The sequence below is a fragment of the Cydia strobilella genome, chromosome 15 (assembly GCF_947568885.1).
Source record: "Cydia strobilella chromosome 15, ilCydStro3.1, whole genome shotgun sequence".
Classification (NCBI taxonomy): domain Eukaryota; kingdom Metazoa; phylum Arthropoda; class Insecta; order Lepidoptera; family Tortricidae; genus Cydia; species Cydia strobilella.
In genome coordinates, this window is record NC_086055.1 from 9,003,184 (window position 1) to 9,024,719 (window position 21,536).

General features: G+C 38.4%; 2 protein-coding genes across 2 annotated transcripts; one reads left to right on the forward strand and one right to left on the reverse strand.

Annotated features, from left to right (window-relative positions):
* Positions 1–181: 181 nt before the first annotated feature.
* LOC134748001 (uncharacterized) lies at positions 182–2,344 on the reverse strand. Its single transcript, XM_063682697.1, has 4 exons — positions 2,087–2,344; positions 1,510–1,722; positions 920–1,049; positions 182–355 (listed from the first exon to the last, which is right to left on the reverse strand). The coding sequence occupies exons 1-4, from the start codon at positions 2,171–2,173 to the stop codon at positions 234–236; spliced, it is 552 nt and encodes a 183-aa protein (XP_063538767.1). The 5' UTR covers positions 2,174–2,344; the 3' UTR covers positions 182–233.
* Positions 2,345–11,334: 8,990 nt separating this feature from the next.
* On the forward strand, positions 11,335–21,534 carry LOC134747999 (uncharacterized). Its single transcript, XM_063682696.1, has 4 exons — positions 11,335–11,541; positions 14,855–15,025; positions 16,669–16,810; positions 19,785–21,534. The coding sequence occupies exons 1-4, from the start codon at positions 11,455–11,457 to the stop codon at positions 19,964–19,966; spliced, it is 582 nt and encodes a 193-aa protein (XP_063538766.1). The 5' UTR covers positions 11,335–11,454; the 3' UTR covers positions 19,967–21,534.
* Positions 21,535–21,536: the final 2 nt, after the last annotated feature.

The window sequence follows — 21,536 nt, forward strand, 5'->3', positions numbered from 1 at the left end:
TGTCAGTGTAAAAAGCGCGAAATTCGAATTTTCTATGGGACGATTACCGTGCGCGCCATTTTTTGAATTTGCCGGTTTTTTCTACTGACGGAAATGCGAAATTATGGTTTACTCTGTTAAGCTTAATACCTATTATCATCAGACCGCGGTGCTTAATACCTAGTATCATCAGACCGTGCGCGATACGCCATAGAGTTAGTCGGCTGAAATACAATCTTCGTAACTCCCATGAGCTACGCCATAAGCGGTGCTTGTTGAGTAGTCATGGTATGCATTTCGTGCACTTTTGGTCGGTTCTGTTCCACCATCTCAAGATATGCGCTCCGGACCACTAGGAGGCAGTAGAACACGATTACTGAAAAAAAAAAGAATATCCTCAACATATTACGTACGAGTATACATTTAATTCATATGAGATGGTCTTATATTATGTAAGTTCGAAGGCGAAAAGCGTATTGGTAAACTTCATTTGTTTTTCAATACCTAGTTAACAAGTAGGTAGTTAAAATGTTTTAAAACTGATGGGCGCCAACGCGAGTCTTTTGTCAGACATGAATTTTGTCACAAAAAGTAATTTCAATCTACTGTTTTGCATGCGTTTCAGAGTTGCACAGTTGAAGCGTGCTGGGCCCATAACCTGCTGAATGGAAAGGCGAAAACTTGCTACGACAGGAAGCATTGAGCATGGCATACGTTATCATAGAACGCAACCATTTTATATTGTCGAATATATCCGAGTAATAATTAAGGGCGTAACTTTTGAAAGGTTAATGATGCCACGGTGATGCTGTCTGAAGCTAAAAGATCGCTCGTCGATCTATGAATATACTGTTTTCTATTTTTTCGACATCCTTGCGTGCATTGGCAGTGGATCGGTCGATTGTACTGGAGTTAAAACTGCAATATATTGTTTTCTTACCACTAGAGAAGAGTAACGGTATCGCAGCGATGACGCCCATAAAGACGACAGTAACGACAATGAGCGCGGCCACCACGGCCAACATGAACAATACTGTGTTCACGTAGTACGTCATCAGATGGGGCTTATTCTGAAAAAATATAATAAACAAATGAGACTTCAATTTCGAATAAGTATGTATACAGTCATGTGTAAAAATATGGGTGCACACATCATACTCAAAAATATGTCCCATAGGTCTTATGCCAGCGAATTAAGAACTATGGGACATATTTTTGAGTAACTTAATTGTATGCACCCATATATATGCATATATTTACTTGACTGTACACTGAACAAGTCGTTGTTGATGTTGTTGCTCCGCAGTTACATATTCGTGCGAGTGGTGGGGTGTATTTTTACAAACCCGACCGAGTCATCGCAATAGAAACAGTTTGCTCAATACCTATAGGTACCTACACTCACCTACACTACCTACGCTTATCACGAATGTGTCACTGTTATATTGATCATATTGAGACCAAATCATAGGTCCGCATGCCTAATCAAAGCGCTCGCTATTAGGTGGGTTCGGTAAATTATATACTAACCCTATGCACGCCTACGATGACCAGTAAGCTGATGACGAAGTAATACAAGTACAAGACCAGGTAGATCCCACACGTGATGTAGATTCCCAAGGCCCCTGCCGCCAGCTGCTCTGGGGGGTGCTGAGGGTTAGGATTGTGCTTCTCCGACTCCACGAACTTGGCGAGCCATGCGATGCCGGTGGCGGTCGTGGCAAATGACATCAAGGAGTTGAACTGAAATATTAAGCATAGGAGCAGTCAGCAGGATCGACTGATAATTGACCCCCCTGGAATAAAAATACACGGTTCTAACGTAGTTATGTATTTATGTCAGTTTACTCTAATTCCGGTTTCTGAATCGAGATTAGTAAGTTAGGGGGAAGAAATTATGTTCTCGAATCCTCGCTCCATGCCATTGATCCAATCTTAAAACGACGACAGGGGCTTTTATCCGATTTTGATAGAGGTAAATCAATAAATGAAATATTTATGTCAAAAAGAGTTAATAATTAGTTAAAAAAGCGATAAATGACAAGCTATATGAGAGATGTATCAAAATATAACTGGGGAGTAAACATCGGCTGGACGCTTGACTCACCATAGACAAATAGCCGATAATCAAAGCACCGACTCTTACACTAAAACAACAACAACATTTTTCCATCACAGGCAGAGTGTAACCCATTTTGATCACACAAACACACAATCGACAAAGTCTCTCGATATAAATTTATAGATAAAAAAAAAGAAAAATATTAGTTTTGTTCGTTTGTGAGTCGTGCTTGCATCGCGGTCCTTATGTTTGGTCGTTGCGGCAACTAGCTAAGCTTATCTCTTATCAGCGATAAAAATGACGGGTGATAGTGACCGACCAATGAACTGACTAATTCAGTATCTCTTTTCTCATATATTTAAACGGCATGAAACCAAACCTAATGCTTGTGAGTTATCTAGTCAAATCGATAATAGATATTAGATAGTTACTGAAGTAGGTCGGTTACAATTAAACAATCCAAACCCAAGTCAAAATATACCTACGCTCAAATTATTCTTCATGTTTTTACTTCATGTTGTTGTACTTGTTGTATGTGTAATTATGTAGCCTTTATCTACGGTTCTATACTTTTAGTTTATGTACTTAATGTAAGGTACCTGCACCAAAGAAGACCCATCGTTATTTTTATTTTTCTTATCTTATGTTTAATATGATATTGCTTGCAGTTTGCAGTTTTGTCTATAGGACTAGCGAACATGGACACCATATTTGAAGATCAAATTTTAACAATTACACATACATACCTACTTATAAAAGTGTGAAATGGTGGAAGTAAAGAACCAAGCCTTCTTTAGTGCAGATAACTACCTCATACCTTCATGTACGAGGAAAGCATATTGGCAAAATATTGTGAAGTAACGGCTTATCCTGAATGCATGAAACTAAAAATAGGTAAGTTGGATTATCACTGCCCAATTTTGATAACTAATCAGTTGCAATTATCTAATGTTGTTTGGCCTAATAGTAGGTACTTGTAAAAGCTTTCAAAGCTAGATTGATCGCAGGGTAAGGTCACCTGTGCATGACGTACAGTCAGCAGCAGAAAGTTGCTAAGCGGGCAAGGTGTTTAAAATTACCTTGACACGCTCTTATTCTCTTTTAACAATAAAATTGCGTCAAGATCATTTTGAACACCTCGCCCGCTTTGCAACTTCTGCTGCTATGTACCTACTTTATTTCTTATAATAAACGTGTGTTAAAAATATAGGAAAGTATCTAGAAAGCAAACTCTTCTTTGGAATCGCTTTTGGTTGGAAGGTTGACACTTCTTATACAGCATCTATTATACAATCGAAGTTACGCTCTCAGCATGTCGTTTTAAAATAAAAGTGTAAGATTGTAATTGTATGGGGGCGGCTTTTTTTGCGGCGGGTTCGTGTGACTCTTAAGTAATGTCAAATCCATACTATCCATACTAATATTATAAATGCGAAAGTGTGTCTGTCTGTCTGTTACCTCTTCTTCACGCTTAAAACGCTGAACCAATTTATAGTTGAAATTTGGTAGGTATTATAGAGATAGTTTGAGTCCCGGGGAAGGACATAGGCTAGTTTTTATCCCAGAAATCGTTCTTTATGGGGGTGAAAAGGAGGGTGGAAGTTTGTATGGGGAATCGATAAAGAGCAGATTGAAAAAAAAAGAAGCTACCCACAACTCCACGCGAACGAAGTCGCAGGCAAAATCTGAAATAAGGAGCTATATTTCATAATTTATCATTTTCCCTAATTGTCTTATTTAGATAAAATCCCCTGTATATGGGGGCTATAGTTCGGAAAGTGGTAATATAGTGGTAATACTTTAGTCCATAAATTCATTTTTTTATAAGGTAAAGTGAGGTAAGACTAACATAGTTTATTTTGCTCGGGGCAAGACTAACAGCACAGTGTAAAAAGCGTACAGTGGACTGACGACTTTGACGTGTACCGAGCTACTAACAATGGCGAATGTATGCAGCTCGGGTGCGCGCGGTACACCCCTCGCCCCTCGCACCCCGCACGATTGCCCTGTCAAGTCGGTTTCGTCGAACGACTGTATTGTTTTATAGACTGTGGTAACAGTATGGGGATGCCATACAAGTGATAGCTTTACCCCGGTGATAGTCTTACCTCACCTTACCGCTCAATAATTTATGTAAGTCCCACTAATACGCAATTTACCCTAAGATTGGCGCGATGAAGGAATCATTAAGCATACAATAGTATCACAATTAGATTGTAGTGAAACTTGTGCGCTTGAAGCAAATTTTTTGGCAGAAACAGAAAGAACGTTTGAAAAAAAAAATGGGAATTCTAAACAAATTGCCTGTGTTTCACAAGTGTTGTTTTTGTATTCCTCTGAGGATCGGAGTAGCTTTTGTTGGCTATTGGTCTATTGTAAGTTTAGTGCTAATTTATTTGTATAGATATAGAGTTGTTTTATAGCGCACTGCAGAATTTCAGCGCAAATACTTATACTTACTAACAGCATTATCCCATAAGTACTTACATGGGTAATATAGTCTACCTACCAACAATATCTAGAAATATATCTGGATATTCTACGACTGCAACAATTACGAAGATTTTCAAAATAAACCGAACTAGGTTTAATTTTAGAAAAATATTTCCAGAATTAAACCTTACACAATTAACACAATCAATATACCTATATTATTGTTAATTTAACATTTAACAAAATTAGAGACGATTACGAGTACCTATATACCTACTCGCAATCGTCTTCTATTGTTTTATTGGTTTACAATTACATGTACTAAGAAAAGAGCGTATTCCCATCTTAAAGGCCGGCAACGCACTTATAACCCCTCTGGTGTTGCGGGTGTCCATGGGCGGCGGTAATCGCTTACCATCAGGTGATCCGTCTGCTCGTTTGCCTCCTATTTCATATAAAAAAAACTATGTAATAAACGCCTACATTTTCACACGAGCAATATTTAGAATTATTTAAAAACAAAAACTATTATATTATCAGGCGGATTACTACCACCACTAAAATGTGCACAAAAATTGACCTGTTTAGGCTAAAAGTTGCCTAATTATACCTACTTATCTATTCTCTCTTCACACGTTCACTGCGGAAAGGAGTCGAAAAATCCCATGCAAAGTATGCTTAATTACAAGTTACACTAATTGCCGCAGCGGAGGTGTTAACCAATTAATTGGCTTTATATTGTTCCAGTTCGTATTTCTGGTGACTATAGGCTACAACATCAACATCATGGCTAGCATGGCTATCGAAATCAGTCCTAACATCATCGTGGCTCGGGCCTACATGATCATTACTCTAAACATCATCATTAACGTGGTTTACGTCGTGTTAAGTGTCATGTTGTTGATTGGTGCGCATAAGGTAAATAAGTAATGTTGTTCCGTTATTATAGGGGTAAGATTTCTAAACCCCTTCTTAGCATATCGACTTCCCGGTTGCATCACATCCCGGTTACCTAAACACTCTAGTTGTAGTTTTTACAAATGCGCCTACCATCTAACCTTTGAATGAAGGCAAAACATTTACGCTAAATAAATAACTATCCATTTACCCAACTTAACACGCATGAAGCGCCGGTCCAATGATAGCAACCTTCCCCTATTAGCCTATTTGTGACGGAAGGGTAACTACGGAACCCTACACTGAGCATGGCCCGACATGCTCTTGGCCAGTTTTATTTAATTTATTATCAACTAGATTCTTATGAAGTGAAGAAAGCCAATAATCTTTACAAGAACCTATAACATACCTATAATGTTGATGTTTTTAGAGGAAGCCAGACTACCTGCGCCACTTTTTCGTGTGGAGCTTGGTGATGATCACGGTGCACGTGATCTGCCTGGCCTTCGGTTTCATTTACCAACGCCATTGGCTGCAGTCCGTCTACCTGCTGTGGATAGGTAAGAAATTAAATTATACAGGGTGGGAAAAAAATATGGGCCCTGGAGGGGCCTTAAAACCTTAAGTTAGCTCATTTTCAGGTTAATTGACCGTCTCCTTTCGAATTGTTACTTTCCTTTACTTTAACTCGACCACGCTGCCATGAAATTAAAACTTTGTTACCGATCACTAATAATATCATACTCGTATCTCGTACCGTAGTATCGTCCATACTGTTAAATAGCAGTTAAATAGCAACCTTACAACAAACTACTGATGGTCATTTAATTGTTACTGTTAGTACCCTGCAGTCATAGCGTGATAGACGCGTTTGGTTCCCTGTGCCCATTCCATGCTGCCCTTACCCTTACCCTTAATGGGTCAGTAGGGAGAAGTCAGAAACTATGACAGATAGCGACATCTGTTCTTATGGCCATACCCATACCCCCTACTAACAAAATGTAACCATTTGTATCTAACGCAGCTATTATTAGCATTTAGTTTATAAATGGATGTGCATTAGCTTCCTACTTAGTTTGCGTTTAGAATTTTTCGAGTGCAGTTCTGTTGGTTGCTGCAACTTGAAAAATATTGTAGAGGTTATAAGTTGCGTCTAAAAAAATATTTTAAACTGTAAGGGTTAATTAGCCCCATTTTTCGAAATATGTAGTACTTGAAGGAGCCATCATAACTCCACACTATGAGTATGCAGTCCTTGCAATACTTAGCCGCTAGTACAATTATTAAGGCATTAGTAGGGGCAGGGGTTCACAGGCATCTGCTTATACTCCAGAACACCACAGAAGCAATACTCGGACTGCAATCAAACTTTCCCAAAACTATTAGAAGCAGTCTCATTAAACATCTCCTTGAATATTTAAGAATATTGGAAGATAAATATAATCTTCTCGACGACTGTGTGTGCGTGGAGGTTCAGCACGAGAATTGTCCGACGAAAACAGGAGTGCTTGGAGAGCTGTGGGTGTTGCCATACTTTGAAGAGTGGATGTGTGAGAAGTGGGATTGTCAGATGCCTTGTTATGTGATCGTTCCCAACAGCGACGGTTTTTAGGTGAGTTTAAAGTGGTAATAGATTGAGCTCTTCTAACGATCCGTCATAGTCTTGCTATTATAAAATGTGTGTTAAGTAAATATAGGTATACAGGGTGATCAATCCAAATTAGTCAGTAGGGAGAAGTCAGTAACTATGAGATATCTTTTCTTAGGAACTATATGGCTTCAGTTTAAAAAAAGTTTGAATAAGTTTGATAAGGTATTATTAAATCTAAAATCGACGCCATGGCTCCTGAACAGATTTCGCTATTTCTCATAGTTTCTGACTTCTCTATACTGACCCATTTGGATCGATCGCCCTGTATATAAGAAACAAATAAGAAGGTATTGTAGAATATTTTGTAGGTAGAGTCACTTACTTTATCTGTCAAGTCAAGCATTATATTCTTTAAAAGTTTTCCGTGTAGTAAACAAATATGATAGGAATCTTACTAAAGAAAACGCCAGTTCTTACGACATCATCATAATTATCCATATTAGGTACTAAGCAGGCGGTTTAATGGCGGCAGGTGTTAATTAGTTTGTAAATTAGCCAACGAGTTTCGAGATTCTTTCTATGTCTATTTAAACAAAATAACACTTCCGAGAAGATTTAAAATAAACCAGTGTTATTGTTTGTTTCAGCAACTAACGTGTACTCGCTTCTGATCGTGCGGAGCTCGTACCTGGCGATGGAGGAGAAGGAACGGGGCCCGCGGCCTCGCGAGCCTGACGACGAGGTCTGCTGGGACACCATGCAGCTGGCAAATGTCGTGTGACGTCATATTTACGCATTTAAAATAGGCCTAGAGCGGCGGGCTGCGCGAGGCCGATTTGGGGCGGAAAACTGTTATGGGCCTAATAGGGCGCTAAATTTTAAAGTGACGTCAAATAAGTTATTGAGATGGCTGCAAGGTATGCTGAAACCTGAGGGCCTAGCCAAGATGACAATTGTTTGCTCTACGACAACTTAACGCTTTTTGTCTCTCTATCGCTCTTACATATTAGTGCGCTGAGGGAGACAGATAGTTTTGTCGTCGTAGCGCAAACGATGGGCATCTTGGCTATGCTCCTTGTTCTCCATTTTGCAGTAAAAACATTATATTCCATTGATATAGAAGTCCAGGATCGTGCTACGAGCTACTCGTACTTAAGCTGCTATGTATAGTTCGGCTAACTTTCAAGAAGTTACAGCCAGCTGTATTTTGTTTCGTGACATGAATATTGCCGCAATTGTACCTCGAATTAGCGGCGTGCAGGCGGCGTGCTATTAGTTAAGTTTACTATTTACTATTGGGCGGTTTTTTAATATCCCATTTGGACGTGATTATTGACGTAGTGTGAAAAAATAAACCTACTCGTGTTTTCAAAGTAAAATAATGTAAAAAGTAGAAAATATATCACAGTATTTCATATAACAGAGTTTAGTATTTATAGGTACATTATCAGTAGAATTTATCATAAGTAAAAAATATAAATCCACTATAGGTACTAATATTATAAATGTGAAAGTGTGTCTTTCTGCCTGTCTTCTTTCTGTCTGTCTGTTACCTCTTCAAGCTTAAACCGCTGAACGGATTTAGTTTAAATTTGGCATAGAGATAGTTTAAGTCCCGGGGAAGGACATATTAGGATGGTTTTTATGTCGGAAGTCAGAGGGGTGGTAATGAGAAAAATTATGAATTGCCTATTAATTGGTGTTAGCAATTAAGCATATTATGCTCAAAATGATTGCCATTAAATTTTATCCAGGCGCTATACTTACTCCATAGAGTAACTTATACTAGAGCGGTACTTTCATAGTAAATTTTGTAACCCCAGTAAATTCACTGCCATCTGTCGACACACTTTAAAACTAAAAATGAAGATTTATAAAAATACGATAGAATGTATTTAAATATAGATAAATGTTTTATTTTATTTGCATTAATTATTTTTATGATTTTGACCCATGTTCTTTCACTGATATGCGTTAAAATTGTTAAATAACAAACGAAACCGTCAACGCCATCTATACGACTGTAGGCCAAAACTAGTAGCGCCCTCTGGACGAGAATCAAATTTTCTTGATTTTCGAGGCACGTTTTTTCCTTAGACTGTATCCATCTATTACGGAGTTATATCTATCTTTGCTTTCTCTAACTGCTGGAACTAATTCCACGCAGACGAAGTCGCGGGCAAAAGCTGGTACTTGTATAATTTTTGTATCTGTGTTAGTTTTGTTTTTTTTCTGCGGTCGCGCATAAAAAAACAAAACTAGTTAATAACTGCTGAGCATGTCGAGCATTAGGGACGTTTAGCTTACAAAATAGACTAGACATAGCCAGGAAGACTGGAGACAACCTGGAAAAACTAATGGTCACGCGGTGGTCCGACCAGGTTAGCAAATCGCTATCCATCAAGGTCCGTGATGCCTTAGAAGTCGCAAGAGATCGAAATGCCTGGAAATCTGCAATCCGGAATCATGTGCTCCACGTAGGAGGTCACGACCCTCAGCACTGAGGAGAACGAAGCAAGGAGGAGGAGCTTACAAAATGCCAAAAAAATTACCTTTCATGGTTTAAGATCGCTATAAGATTAAACGTCTCCGGGAACGTAGATAAGTTTTTAGGATTGTAGGTAGCTACAATATACGTAACCTACTGTCACGTCTGTCACCAGTAAAATGGGCCTCTGGCTCGGGTTAAACGTTAAATGATGATGATGACACATTGGTCAAAGTCGCTCACGAGATAACATTGTTATTTATTTACATAAAAATCCGTTTTGTTGTCGTTTCCAACTAACGATAATTTCGCAAATGGGATAAACAAAACATGTTTACATAAATATAACTGATATTCCCCGCCCGCATTTCCTGATAACTCAGTCATTAGTAATGTAACTTAAAGTAAAATGTATGAATTAACTAATAGAGACCAGTTTGGATCGCGTTCATAAGTTAATCACCATTGTGTTCATACGTTAAAGCTTTAGCAGGGACCAATTTGTTAATAAATACTGTTAATCTTCGTACGAAACGGTGTTTTTTTTTAATACTACGTCGGTGGCAAACAAGCATACGGCCCGCCTGATGTTAAGCAGTCTCCGTAGCCACTGTACGCCTGCAACTCCAGAGGAGTTACATGCGCGTTGCCGACCCCAACACTCCTCTCCCTCTCCCTCGAGCTCTCGTGTTCCTTATCATTGTGATAGATGGCGCCACATTTAGCCCTCTAATTTAGAGCATTTATAAAAATACTTTTAAAGAAAGTTAAGAAAATTGACGGAGATGGCGCGACGACTCTGACGCCTTCCTTAACAACTGGCCGGAAGAAGCCTTTCCCCAGCAGTGGGACACTCAAATAGGCTAAGAAAAAAAAATGAAAATTACTAAGTAAAATGTTATTGAGTCGGTCATATTTACCGCATGCATCCGGATAGGTATGTAGGCTAGCATAGACACAAAGTCGATGCCGGTAGAAGGCGTTGGTGGGGCAGGCCCAGACGGCCGGAGATGGCGGAATGACCTGGACACGTTCCTTAACAACTGGGTTGAGAAAGTACTAAACCGGGAGTCGTGGAAATCAATTTACCCAGTAGTGAGACACAAAAAAAAAGTTAATATGACTTTAACTTTGATAAGTACAAGAAGATGATGGTGCTCTTGTCGGTGTTTTTTTTTGTGGCGAATTGAACAATGTCAGCGCACTGGAAAAATGAGATGTTAAATAAATTCTGTAATTTAATAGAGGTAAGTGGGGTTATACCTAAGTTTGAGAGACATTACCGTTTTCCATAGCAAGTGCAGTTTTCTACGAGAATTTCAGGCACAAGCTCACGCACCAAACGTCAGAGTTAATTTTTAAGTTTATTTGTCAAAAAATTATGGTGATAAATTATACAAATTTTTAAGTATCAAAATTACGTTGAAATTTAGTCGATTTTCAGAAAAATTGTCACTTGTTTTGAAGTAATTTCTGGAGAAAATTGATTTCGTCTATCTTTCATTTACACTACTTCAAAGTCATAATAATAAAAATGTAGCCTGTAAAAGATGGAGTACAGAATATGTGTAATACAAAATTACCATTTTTAGCCGTCCAAACTTTATAAAATTTACAAATAAGAGCGACAAAATCAGTGCTTTACGCGCGTTTACCTAAACGTCCATCAGAAAAAAAATCATTACTAATTTAGTAAGTCTGTTTTCAAAAAAATTATCTGTAAAACGGCAAGATGAGAAGACGTGCTAATAGAAACCAGTACTTGTTACGTATCAAAAGGTGTACAATTTCAGCAACTAAATCTATCAATTTTATATTTTTGAGTGTGTTTCCTATCATTCTTTTTACTCGTCTCTACTTTAGATATAAAGGCTGGTGTCTACGGAAGTGTGCAATCTGCAGCCAGCGTCCGAGCACATTAGATAAGTGCCCATTGACAGTCGCCTCCATCCGCACGTCGCGTTCGGACCGTTCTGTGATCTGTATACTTAGTATACTTACACGATGTATTGTGACTTCCCTGAGTTGGGGCGGTGCTGCTTCTGCATGCCGCTAAGGAGGGGGGTGTTGACGTTTGGATACCTCAATTTCGTGAGTACACTTTTATATTGGTAACCTTTTGGACGCCAAGAGCCACTAAATAGGTCGTGTGCTGTCGTGCCTGCCACGCCAGCGACCACTAAAGTGGTCATGGCGGACGCTGTCAAAGCAATTGTCCTGCTGACAGATAAGGTTTATATTCGTTATTCACTAGTCGAGATATTGGCGTGTAGGCCACGTCTTGACGCTTGAGGAAAAGCGTTCAAAAGGTTAATATTTTTTATAGCAATTTTTGTGTATCATATTATATAGGTATGTAAACTATTCTTAAGTCATTGGTTGGCGTCTGATTAAGCAGATATATATATAGGGGATATTTTTAGGGCCAGGCTCTAAAAGCGAAGTGAGCTCCACTAAGAGTGGATCTCTACTCTTAGTGGAGCTCTACAATTCACCTTGCATTTTAGAGCCTGAACCTAAGAAATACTTCTTTGAAAATTCAACCCTTAAGGGGGTGAAAAGGGGGGTGAAAGTTGTTAACCACTTAGGGGCCGCAGATGTAGTAGGCATTACTTGTATACCTATTTACTGTGCAAGTGGGTGCAACCCCGAAATCGCGATCAAAAGATCCTGTTGTAGAAATACTTTTCTGTAGGCTTCTACAGTAATGTGGTGTTACTAGTAACTAACGTCAAGCAAATAACACTAAAATATTAGTCAGAGGTCAAACCATTTCGTCAAACATAACAAAGTGTCGGATGAACTTGCAAATTACAAGAATTATAGCAATTTTAAGTAAAATTGGTAGGTACAGTGAATAATTCAAGGTCCAACTGGACATTATGATGAACAGTGCCAACATCCCGTCTATTTATCACGTTATCAGCGGAAACTGCATTGAACTTGCTCGTTTACACGCCTGGGCAGATTAGCGAGTCTGTGGTTAAAATTGTGATTTATGTGGACACAGAGACAGTAGATTATGTTTAATTCTAGTTATAAATAACTGACGTGGACCCACACACCACATCTTACTGAAACCGTTTAACCTTTGGTATGCTTTAGCACTGATCAGTGCATCCCTACATTCAACTTAAGCATGGTAACATTAAGTTTAGATACCTATGTTTTGAACAGCCAAAATTTTACAGTAGCATACGAAAGGTCAAGATTTTTTGAGCAAGTATTGACTTCAACAATTTGAGTAATTTCCTCATCTCAATCAAAACATGAAAGGCATACGTTTAGGTATATAAAAAATCACTCTTGGCAGCGGTCCGTAATGAGTGAGCTATCGAGCGGTCGGGTTGAGCTGGAGCGAGGCCAGAAGGGTCGCGAAGATAGGAAGGCGTGGCGCGAGCTTGTGAAGGCCCTTTGCACCTCTGGGGTGCCATAGGACAACAACAACAACAACAACAACATATAAAAAATGTAATAAACATAGAAACGTCTGCTACAAAAATTCATTGCCTCGGGCGAGAGTCGACGTCGCTACGCCCGCAGCTCTACCAACTGAGCTTCGAATAGCATCGGCCACCGAGAATAATGAATATCAATAACATATAAAGACCAATGATGACATTTAGCTGATCGGATGATGGAGAACGAAGGTGGCGAAACCTCGTTGAATTTTGGCTGTTAGATTCGCCTCGATGAGCCAGTAAGCAGCGGCGGCTGGTGATTCTATATTATGGGTGTTCACTATCACAGTAAAAAACTACACATTCAATTAACCGACACAAAATACGGTCATTGAACTCTCTTATAGAATTTCGCTATTACGAATATCTTGACGACCGATAGACGCTAACTGCAGTTCATTTTACAAATGGATTCTAGGTTGTGAATGTTGTTTTAAAATTTTATGGAAATATGTGCTAAATTGTTAACACATCGGTTTCGGTCCAAGCAAACTCACCGCACAGCCGTCGCCCGGCCCGCCCGCGCCCGCTCCAAACAAGACATATGTACTTAGGTAGGTAACACGATAAACTAAAACACCTAGTTACTTTTATCACAGCGACATAACACAACCACGGTGTTTTTGCATATTGATCTTATTTAATGACATATAAGTTTTTGTTTTTGACGAACATTGTTACGAAAGTTCAAGGTTTTCCTTTTATATTGAACTCGAGTCGATTTTGTAAACTTTTTTCACATTCTCCCGTTAAATTCATTCATTTTAAATACCTCACAACAAACAAATTATGTGCACTTACTGCTTAAACTCTTGGTTAATTATTTATAATAAAAAAATGCCAAAATTCCATTCACGCGCGTACTTTAAAATGGACTACTAACTAAGGTCTGTTTACAAACAAGTGACAATATGGCGCACACAATGCGCGCGCATTCGACGAGAGGGCGCAAGGTCAAACGGGCTACGGAGCGCCGCTCCAATTTTACCTCTTTCTTCATAGAAAATCTTCTGTTTCACGTGCGGAACTGTAGCGAAACTTCTCTTTCGCTCTCATTGAATTTCCTATTGATTTTATGTACTAAATCTTTTTCATAGGAGCGCAATCCAAAGCGCTCCGCTTCGCGCGTTACCTATGATTCCTATGAAATTATAGGAGTAGGCCGAGTAGTATAGACCGTCTATAAACTTATAATGAATAAAGGTAATTATTTAATTGGTATTTTACTTTTGTACGATAGATCTTAAAGAGTAATATATTAATTAGGCACTATAATTTCATTATGATTATTTATGGGAGTGCACTGCACAAGCGCTCCTTAGAGGAAGCCGCGCCTGCCAGTAAGCTAAAAAAAGCTTAAAGCTAAGTGTTAAAATAAAAGTACTGTCGGCGTCAAAAACTAGTATCAAAATAGTATTTCATACAATCGTGATATAATGGAAAGCTTTTCAGTCGAGTACCGTGATAAGGCCACGAAGCTTGCTGAGTGGCCTTATTGGGTACGAGATTGAAAAGCTTGATTATATCACTACTGTATACAATACTTTTTCTACGAGGCAACAAAAATAATACTTTAAACTAGTAGAATCATATAGGTATTAAACAAAGCAAAAGTATACATCTAAGATACGCGAGCAGCAGCGATACCTTCATACACGTATGCACCCGGGTCCCGGCGGGTTGGTCGGCAACAGCAGCTTCTCATGAGGCCCTGGTACTTGCTCCTTGCTAAATTAAATTAAATTTTTAAAAAGTTTTTTCTCAATTTCGGCGAGCTGTGATTGGTCAATTTCATTATAGTTGACTAAACCGTTGAGTAGAGCTCATACATTAAAAATACCCAGTTCCATTTTGGTATGTACGAAATCTTAATTCAACTATTACAGTCGACGAGTAGAAAAAAAAATTTTGTAGCAAAAAAACGTACCCTCTTTTTTTTTCAGTTCTTCTCGGTGTTCATGCTCGGCGTGTACAGCTACTACATCAACGCGGCCTCCGGCAACCTCCACCTCATCTACCACGGCTCGCTGTCGATGATCCCCGCCGAGGCATGCCTCTTCATCTACTGTCTCGAAATCCTCTTCAACCTGATTCTGCTGTACGGCACTCACTTGGTATGATTCCGTCTTAACACATTCACTGCCCACACTGGGCTCATTTTGTTGTGGAAATGAGGCCCTTGATGGCACTGAAAGTGTTAAAAAATAAATAAATATGGCAATTTCCAGTATTCAGGACTACATAGAAGTAATTAACTTTGCCCTTTAACCGCCACAGTCTGCAATAGGTGACCATTAGGTTATGGTGTAATATGAACCTGAATGCATTCTAATATGGTTTACTATTACGTGTTATCAAATTAGTCGTGGCGGTAAAGAGATTACCGATCTTAAAAAGCTATATTTTGAGTTACTCTATAGTCAGGCTATAGAAAGGCCTTTAATTTTTTATTGTATTATGAATCTTTATTCAAACATTTAAAAATTTCATTTGTTTTGGTGGGCCCAGTCCACCCAGTTCGATTCCCTTAATAATTCGTACAATACCTACTAATAGATGGCGTAATCGAACTGTTTTGTTTAATAGATAAACAGAATTTATTTACTAAGTTTACTTTTAGACCTTGACACATTGTACTTTCTATCTCGAAATTTTTATTTATACTACTAATAGCGTTTAGATGATGTTCCTTGAACGATTAAGATGTTTACATGTTTACTTACTTACTCGTACCAAGATAATAAGCGTGAAATATTAATTAGCCATTGATCTCAACCAAAGAGGATATAATATTATAGAGCGGTACTGTCATAGTAAATTTTGTAACCACAGTAAATTCACTGCCATCTATCGACACACTTTAAAACTAAAAATGAAGATTTATAAAAATATGACAAAATGTATTTAAATCCATATTTATCCATATAAATGATTTTATTTATTTGCATTAATTATTTTTATTATTTTGACCCATGTTCTTTCACTGATATGCGTTAAAATTGTTAAATAACAAACGAAACCGTCAACGCCCTCTATACGAGAGAAGGCGACATCTGATCGAGAATCAAATTTTCGTGATTTTCGAGGCACGTTTTTTTCTTAGACTGTATCCATCTATTACGGAGTTATATCTATCTTTGTCTCAACGTAAGAAGTGGGTCAAAATTTTTCGTTGTCTTGTTTTTTGTCCCCAAAAAATGTGACGGTGTAGCTTTTTGTGATTTTTTTTGAATTTTTTAGGGTTCCGTACCCAAAGGGTAAAAACGGGACCCTATTACTAAGACTCCGCTGTCCGTCTGTCCGTCTGTCCGTTTGGCCGTCTGTCCGTCACTGTCCGTCTGTCACCAGGCTGTATCTCATGAACCGTGATAGCTAGACAGTTAAAATTTTCACAGATGATGGATTTCTTTTGCCGCTATAACAACAAATACTAAAAAGTACGGAACCCTCGGTGCGCGAGTCCGACTCGCACTTGGCCGGTTTCTTATGTAAATCTTCTTTGTTATCTACAGCTAGAAACACATTATTTTTTGATGGAATACATAAATAGGTACAAGCGTGACAGAGTGGTCAGAAATAAGGCAACGAAAATAATTTTGACTACGCTCCAGTTGCAAGAAGGTCGGGAAAACATTTTGCAGAACTCTATGCATTCCATTGCCCTTTTTCCAAAATCGAAGATTGAATCGACAAAAAAAAACATAATACCTAATACAAATAGGTATCCAGTTAAAATAATGTTACGTATTTTTTCCAGAAAAAGCTTCTGTTCGTGAAGATATTCTACTACTTCGCCATCGTGTCGACGGTGGCGTCGGTGCTGATCCAGCTGCTGGACGCGTCGGAGATGTGGATGCGGCTGGTCATCGAGACCGTCTCGCTCACGTTTGCGGGCTTGTGTGAGTTATAAGATACTTATTCTACTACTTCAGCGTCGATGGTGGCGTCGGTGCTGACGAAACTGCTAGACGCGTCGGAGATCCACATCTCCGATGCGGCTGGCCATCGAGACCGTCTCGCTCACGAATTCACGATCTCGGGCTTGTGTGAGTTATAAGATTCTACTACTTCATCGTTGATGGTGGCGTCGGTGCTGACCCAATTGCTGGACGCGTCAAAGATGTGGATACGGCTGGCCATCGAGACCGTCTCGCTCACGTTCGCGGGCTTGTGTGAGTTATAAGATACTTATTCTACCACTTCACCGTCGATGGTGGCGTCGGTGCTGACGAAACTGCTGGACGCGTCGGAGACGTGGATGTGGCTAGCCATCGAGACCGTCTCGCTCACGTTCGCGGCATGCTTGCGTGAGTTATCAGTTATAAGGTGCCTACTTCGAGACATTGTGACTTTGGCGTCGGTGCTTGATCAGCTGCTGGACGCGTCGGAGATATGGATGCGGCTGGCCATCGAGAACGTCTCGCTCTCGATCTCGGGCTTGTGCGAGTTATAATATAAATAAATAAATTAAATTAAAATAAGATTAATTAGTTAAGGTTAAGGTTATAGGTACAATTATTGATTTTAATACAATTTAATTTCAATGGAGAATAGTTGCTACCCTTTTAATATGTCCAATCCTGAGGTCCAATCAATTATATGAGTATCGAGTTGTGTATGATACAGATAAATATATTGTTATAAGTAATAATATTAATTAGTGCCAGTTGTACCATCCGCAGTTGCCAGACTGATTAACGTCACCCGGCGCGCCGCGGCGGTTTACTATGAAACTTTCCATACAATACAATTTAGCGAACTCTTTAACGATGACAAACAATTTGGTGCAACCGACCCTTAGTACCATAATTTAGTTATATGATGTAAAATATAAACAATTATTTAAGCATAGAATTACATTAATAAATGTACGTCCTGGACACCCACTTTGCGAGTGATATAAAGCATTAAATAGCGGCGTGACACGACATTGTGTGACCACTACAGTTGAGGTCATCTTTGATAAAAATCCGCAAGCGGACAGTGTTCATAAGGTTATATCAATTATTATCTGTGCTGTCAATGTTTTGTGTTTGTTTCATACACAGCCCCAAATATCTTTTGACGCTGGTGAGAATACAACTTCAATTTCTCCAAACTCGCAACAATCTTAGTCAATTTTCACTTAAATCCCCTTCCTCATCAGTAGTAGTAGTAGTAGTAATCACTTTACTGTACACAACACAGATTTACAAAAATAAATTACAGTAATGGAAGTACAAAGGCGAACTTATCCCTATAAGGGATCTTTTCCAGCTTACCGGCTTCGAGTAGAAGAGTGGAAAACTATAACTAGGTCAGATAGACAAACTTACGGGATTTCGCTTTTGTATCGCTTTGTAGCGATAAGACCGCCTGTTGTTACCTGGTTCTATTTCTTCTTTAAAAAATTCTTTGTAGTTTTACATGTATGTAAAATGTAAAAATTTGGTGCAATAAAGAATATTTACTTACTTACTTACTTACTTAATATTTAAAAAAGTAAACTCATAAAATACAGAAATAACATTACAGATTAAAATACATTTAAAATAAATAATTTTTAAGAAAAAAAAACCGACTTCAATGGGGGATGCCGCTGAAAGTTTACTTATTGTTGATGGTGCACTCTTAGATTCCATTCCAGACAATGAAATGAAAAAGACAGCATATTTTGCCTAATTATCCTAATCCATCTTTTGCCTAATTTTGCCTAATTGCCTAATTATTATAATATTGCCTAATAATGTAGAAAAGGAGGTAAAACCACCCACTTTTCTAGTAGCATTTCGTTTTTGTAAGGGTCGCAGTTCTAACCTAACCTAACCTACTTTTCTGATAGCATATCGTTTCTGTAAGGGTCACAGTTCTAACCTAACCTAACCCACTTTTCTAGTAGCATTTCCGGGTCCGGGTCTGGGTCCGGATCCGATTCCGGGTCCGTGTCCGGCTGTCCGGGTCCAAGTTTGGGTCAGAGTTCGGTCCGGGTCCGGATCCGAGTTGGGGTCCATGTCCAGACCCGGGTCCGGGTCCGAGTCCGGGTCCAAGTTTGGGTCTGGGTCCATAAGGAAGAGAACAAATCGCCAAACGTGAACTATGTGTCATTGAAGAGTTCCATTCTGATCATCATCAGCGGTTCCACTTCATCAAATGTCACTTTTTTAAATGTAAATGCTGGATTTGTTGATGAAAATACAAAAATCACAATATGTATGCCTTTCACATTTGAGGAGTTCCCTCGGTTCCTCATGGGTCTCATCATCAGAAAAAATATGTCTTAAAAACTTAAGTTGCTTAACAAACATAAAGAAGAGGACAAATCGCCAAACGTAAACTATGCGTCATTGAAGAGTTCCATTCTGATCATCATCAGCAGTTCCACTTCATCAAATGTCACTTTTTTAAATGTAAGTGCTTGATTTGTTGATGAAAATACTAAAATCACTATATGTAAGCCTTTAACATTTGAGGAGTTCCCTCGATTCCTCATAGATCCCATCATCAGAACTGCGTTTTGACAAAAACGGGACCAATCTGTATGTATATACTTACAATCAAAAAAAGAATTTTCAAAATCGGTCAAGAAATGAGAGTTATGGCAAACATAAAAAAAAACATACAACCGCCCAGGTAGCAAAGTGACGTCAGCGACGTCATAATGATGTAATAATGACGTCATAAAGACGTCGCTGACGTCATTATGACGTATAAATGCTGTTAGGGCGAATTGATAACTCCTCCTTTTGAAATCTTGAAGTCGGTTAAAAATACTAGCATCAGGTCTGATAGAAACACTATATTAATACCTACAACCTTACCTGCCCCCAAAAAAATGATCCCTTATCCTACAGATAGGTTTAACTCCAATATCTCACTTCGAAATAATTGTTCCAGGTCTCCAGTTATACCTCATCATCTTAGTTCGGAGTCTGATCAAAAAGATGATGGTAGACGGAGACCATGTCTTCGAGAATCAGCTTCACCAGATCGTCACTGGAGATCGAAAGTTCAACAACGCCAGCAACGGCATTTATGATGCCAACACCGTCGTTCCGAATAATCCGACTGATGTTTAATGAGGGGTCTCAAAATAAAATGTAAGAACTTGGCTGTGTTTATGTGAGTTTGTGTTGATTATTATAGTGTTAACTGTCAGAATGAATTGGATAACACGGTGAAATGAAAACATTTTTGTGTCTTCTGTATATAAGTAAGTAGGTATTTATATTTTTAAGGTGTCCTAATAATGTTATAAATTATAAACAACTCTTTAGCAACATTCGGAAACCTTTGAAATTCTAACTTTACCAAAAGTAGTAACTTTCGGTATTGAGAGTGTTTGTTTGCTTTGTTGCTTCTAATGAGGGTTATCGTTTTTTTGCTCACCAGTTGGCGCCTCTGTTGATGGTGGTCCAAAAGACTAAAAGAACAACTGTCAGTCATTGAAGTGACAAGTGTCATTTGACATTTCGAACTATGGAAAAGACCACCATCTACACTAGAATTCATACGCGTTAGCCCTTATTCAGCCTTTTTGACGTAAATTAAAGCGCAGCGGCAGCGAGAAATTGTGCCAATTTAGCTAACTAAAATCCCAATATTAGATTTTACGATTTTGTATTTGTCATGTATTTAATAATACAAGCGCTTTCATTTACAATGTGCACTAAAAATGTCCATAACATGCATTAGTTATTTGTTTTAACCGCTCGTGAGTATTGATATAGCAAGCGAAAGATTCCAAAATTGAACCTCTAGCGTAGCGAGTGGTTCGAAAAATAGAATCTTAAGCGTTGCGAGGGTTTCAAAGCACGAGGGTTAAACAAATTTTGCCCCCGAGTGAAACACAAAATTTTTCACCATACCAACCTGAAGAAAATATTAACTGTAAGATATCAAACTGAATCAAGTCCAAGTGAACGTCATTAAATATTTAGGTATCATTCAAAATCATCATTTAAAAGTCAATTCTATGAGCAAACATAAGGAAACAACTCAAAATTTGCACCATTACTTTGCCCCACATGTGGATAAAATGCAACTTTGTCATCAGTTTTTGAACAATCAAGAGAGCCTGTACCAGCTGGGGCCCATTTCTCGAACGGTATTAGTCTAATATTATTAGTGTGCTGCCATGGTAACCCATACGATTTGACAGTTCGTGGGCTAATAATATTAGTCTGATACCGTTCGAGAAATGGGCCCCTGGTGTGGTGAAAATTATTGCATAGGTATTACCTTGACTTGTAAATATTATAAAGCTTCAAATGACCTTTTAAGATGTAAGTTTAAGCCAAAGAGCTAATATTAATTTTTAAGTATTTTTTACGATTACTTCTATCAAAATACTCTAGGTATGGTAAACTATTTATTTTGTATCACAGCATATGTTTTGCTTGATATGTCAATTAATTAAAAATACGAGGCTTGTTACTTACTACAAGGCGACTTTTAATTGTTATTAAATACAATATATTAACTTTTTTTTATGTAGAATTCTCAATAATTATTCTAAAACGGTAGAATGTCACTAATGTGTGTAGTACTTTATTTACTATTTATTGTGATGGAGATGTATTTTCTATTAAAAACAAAATTATAATAACCAAAAGAGACTTACACGACAATAAAATGAGAAAAATTATT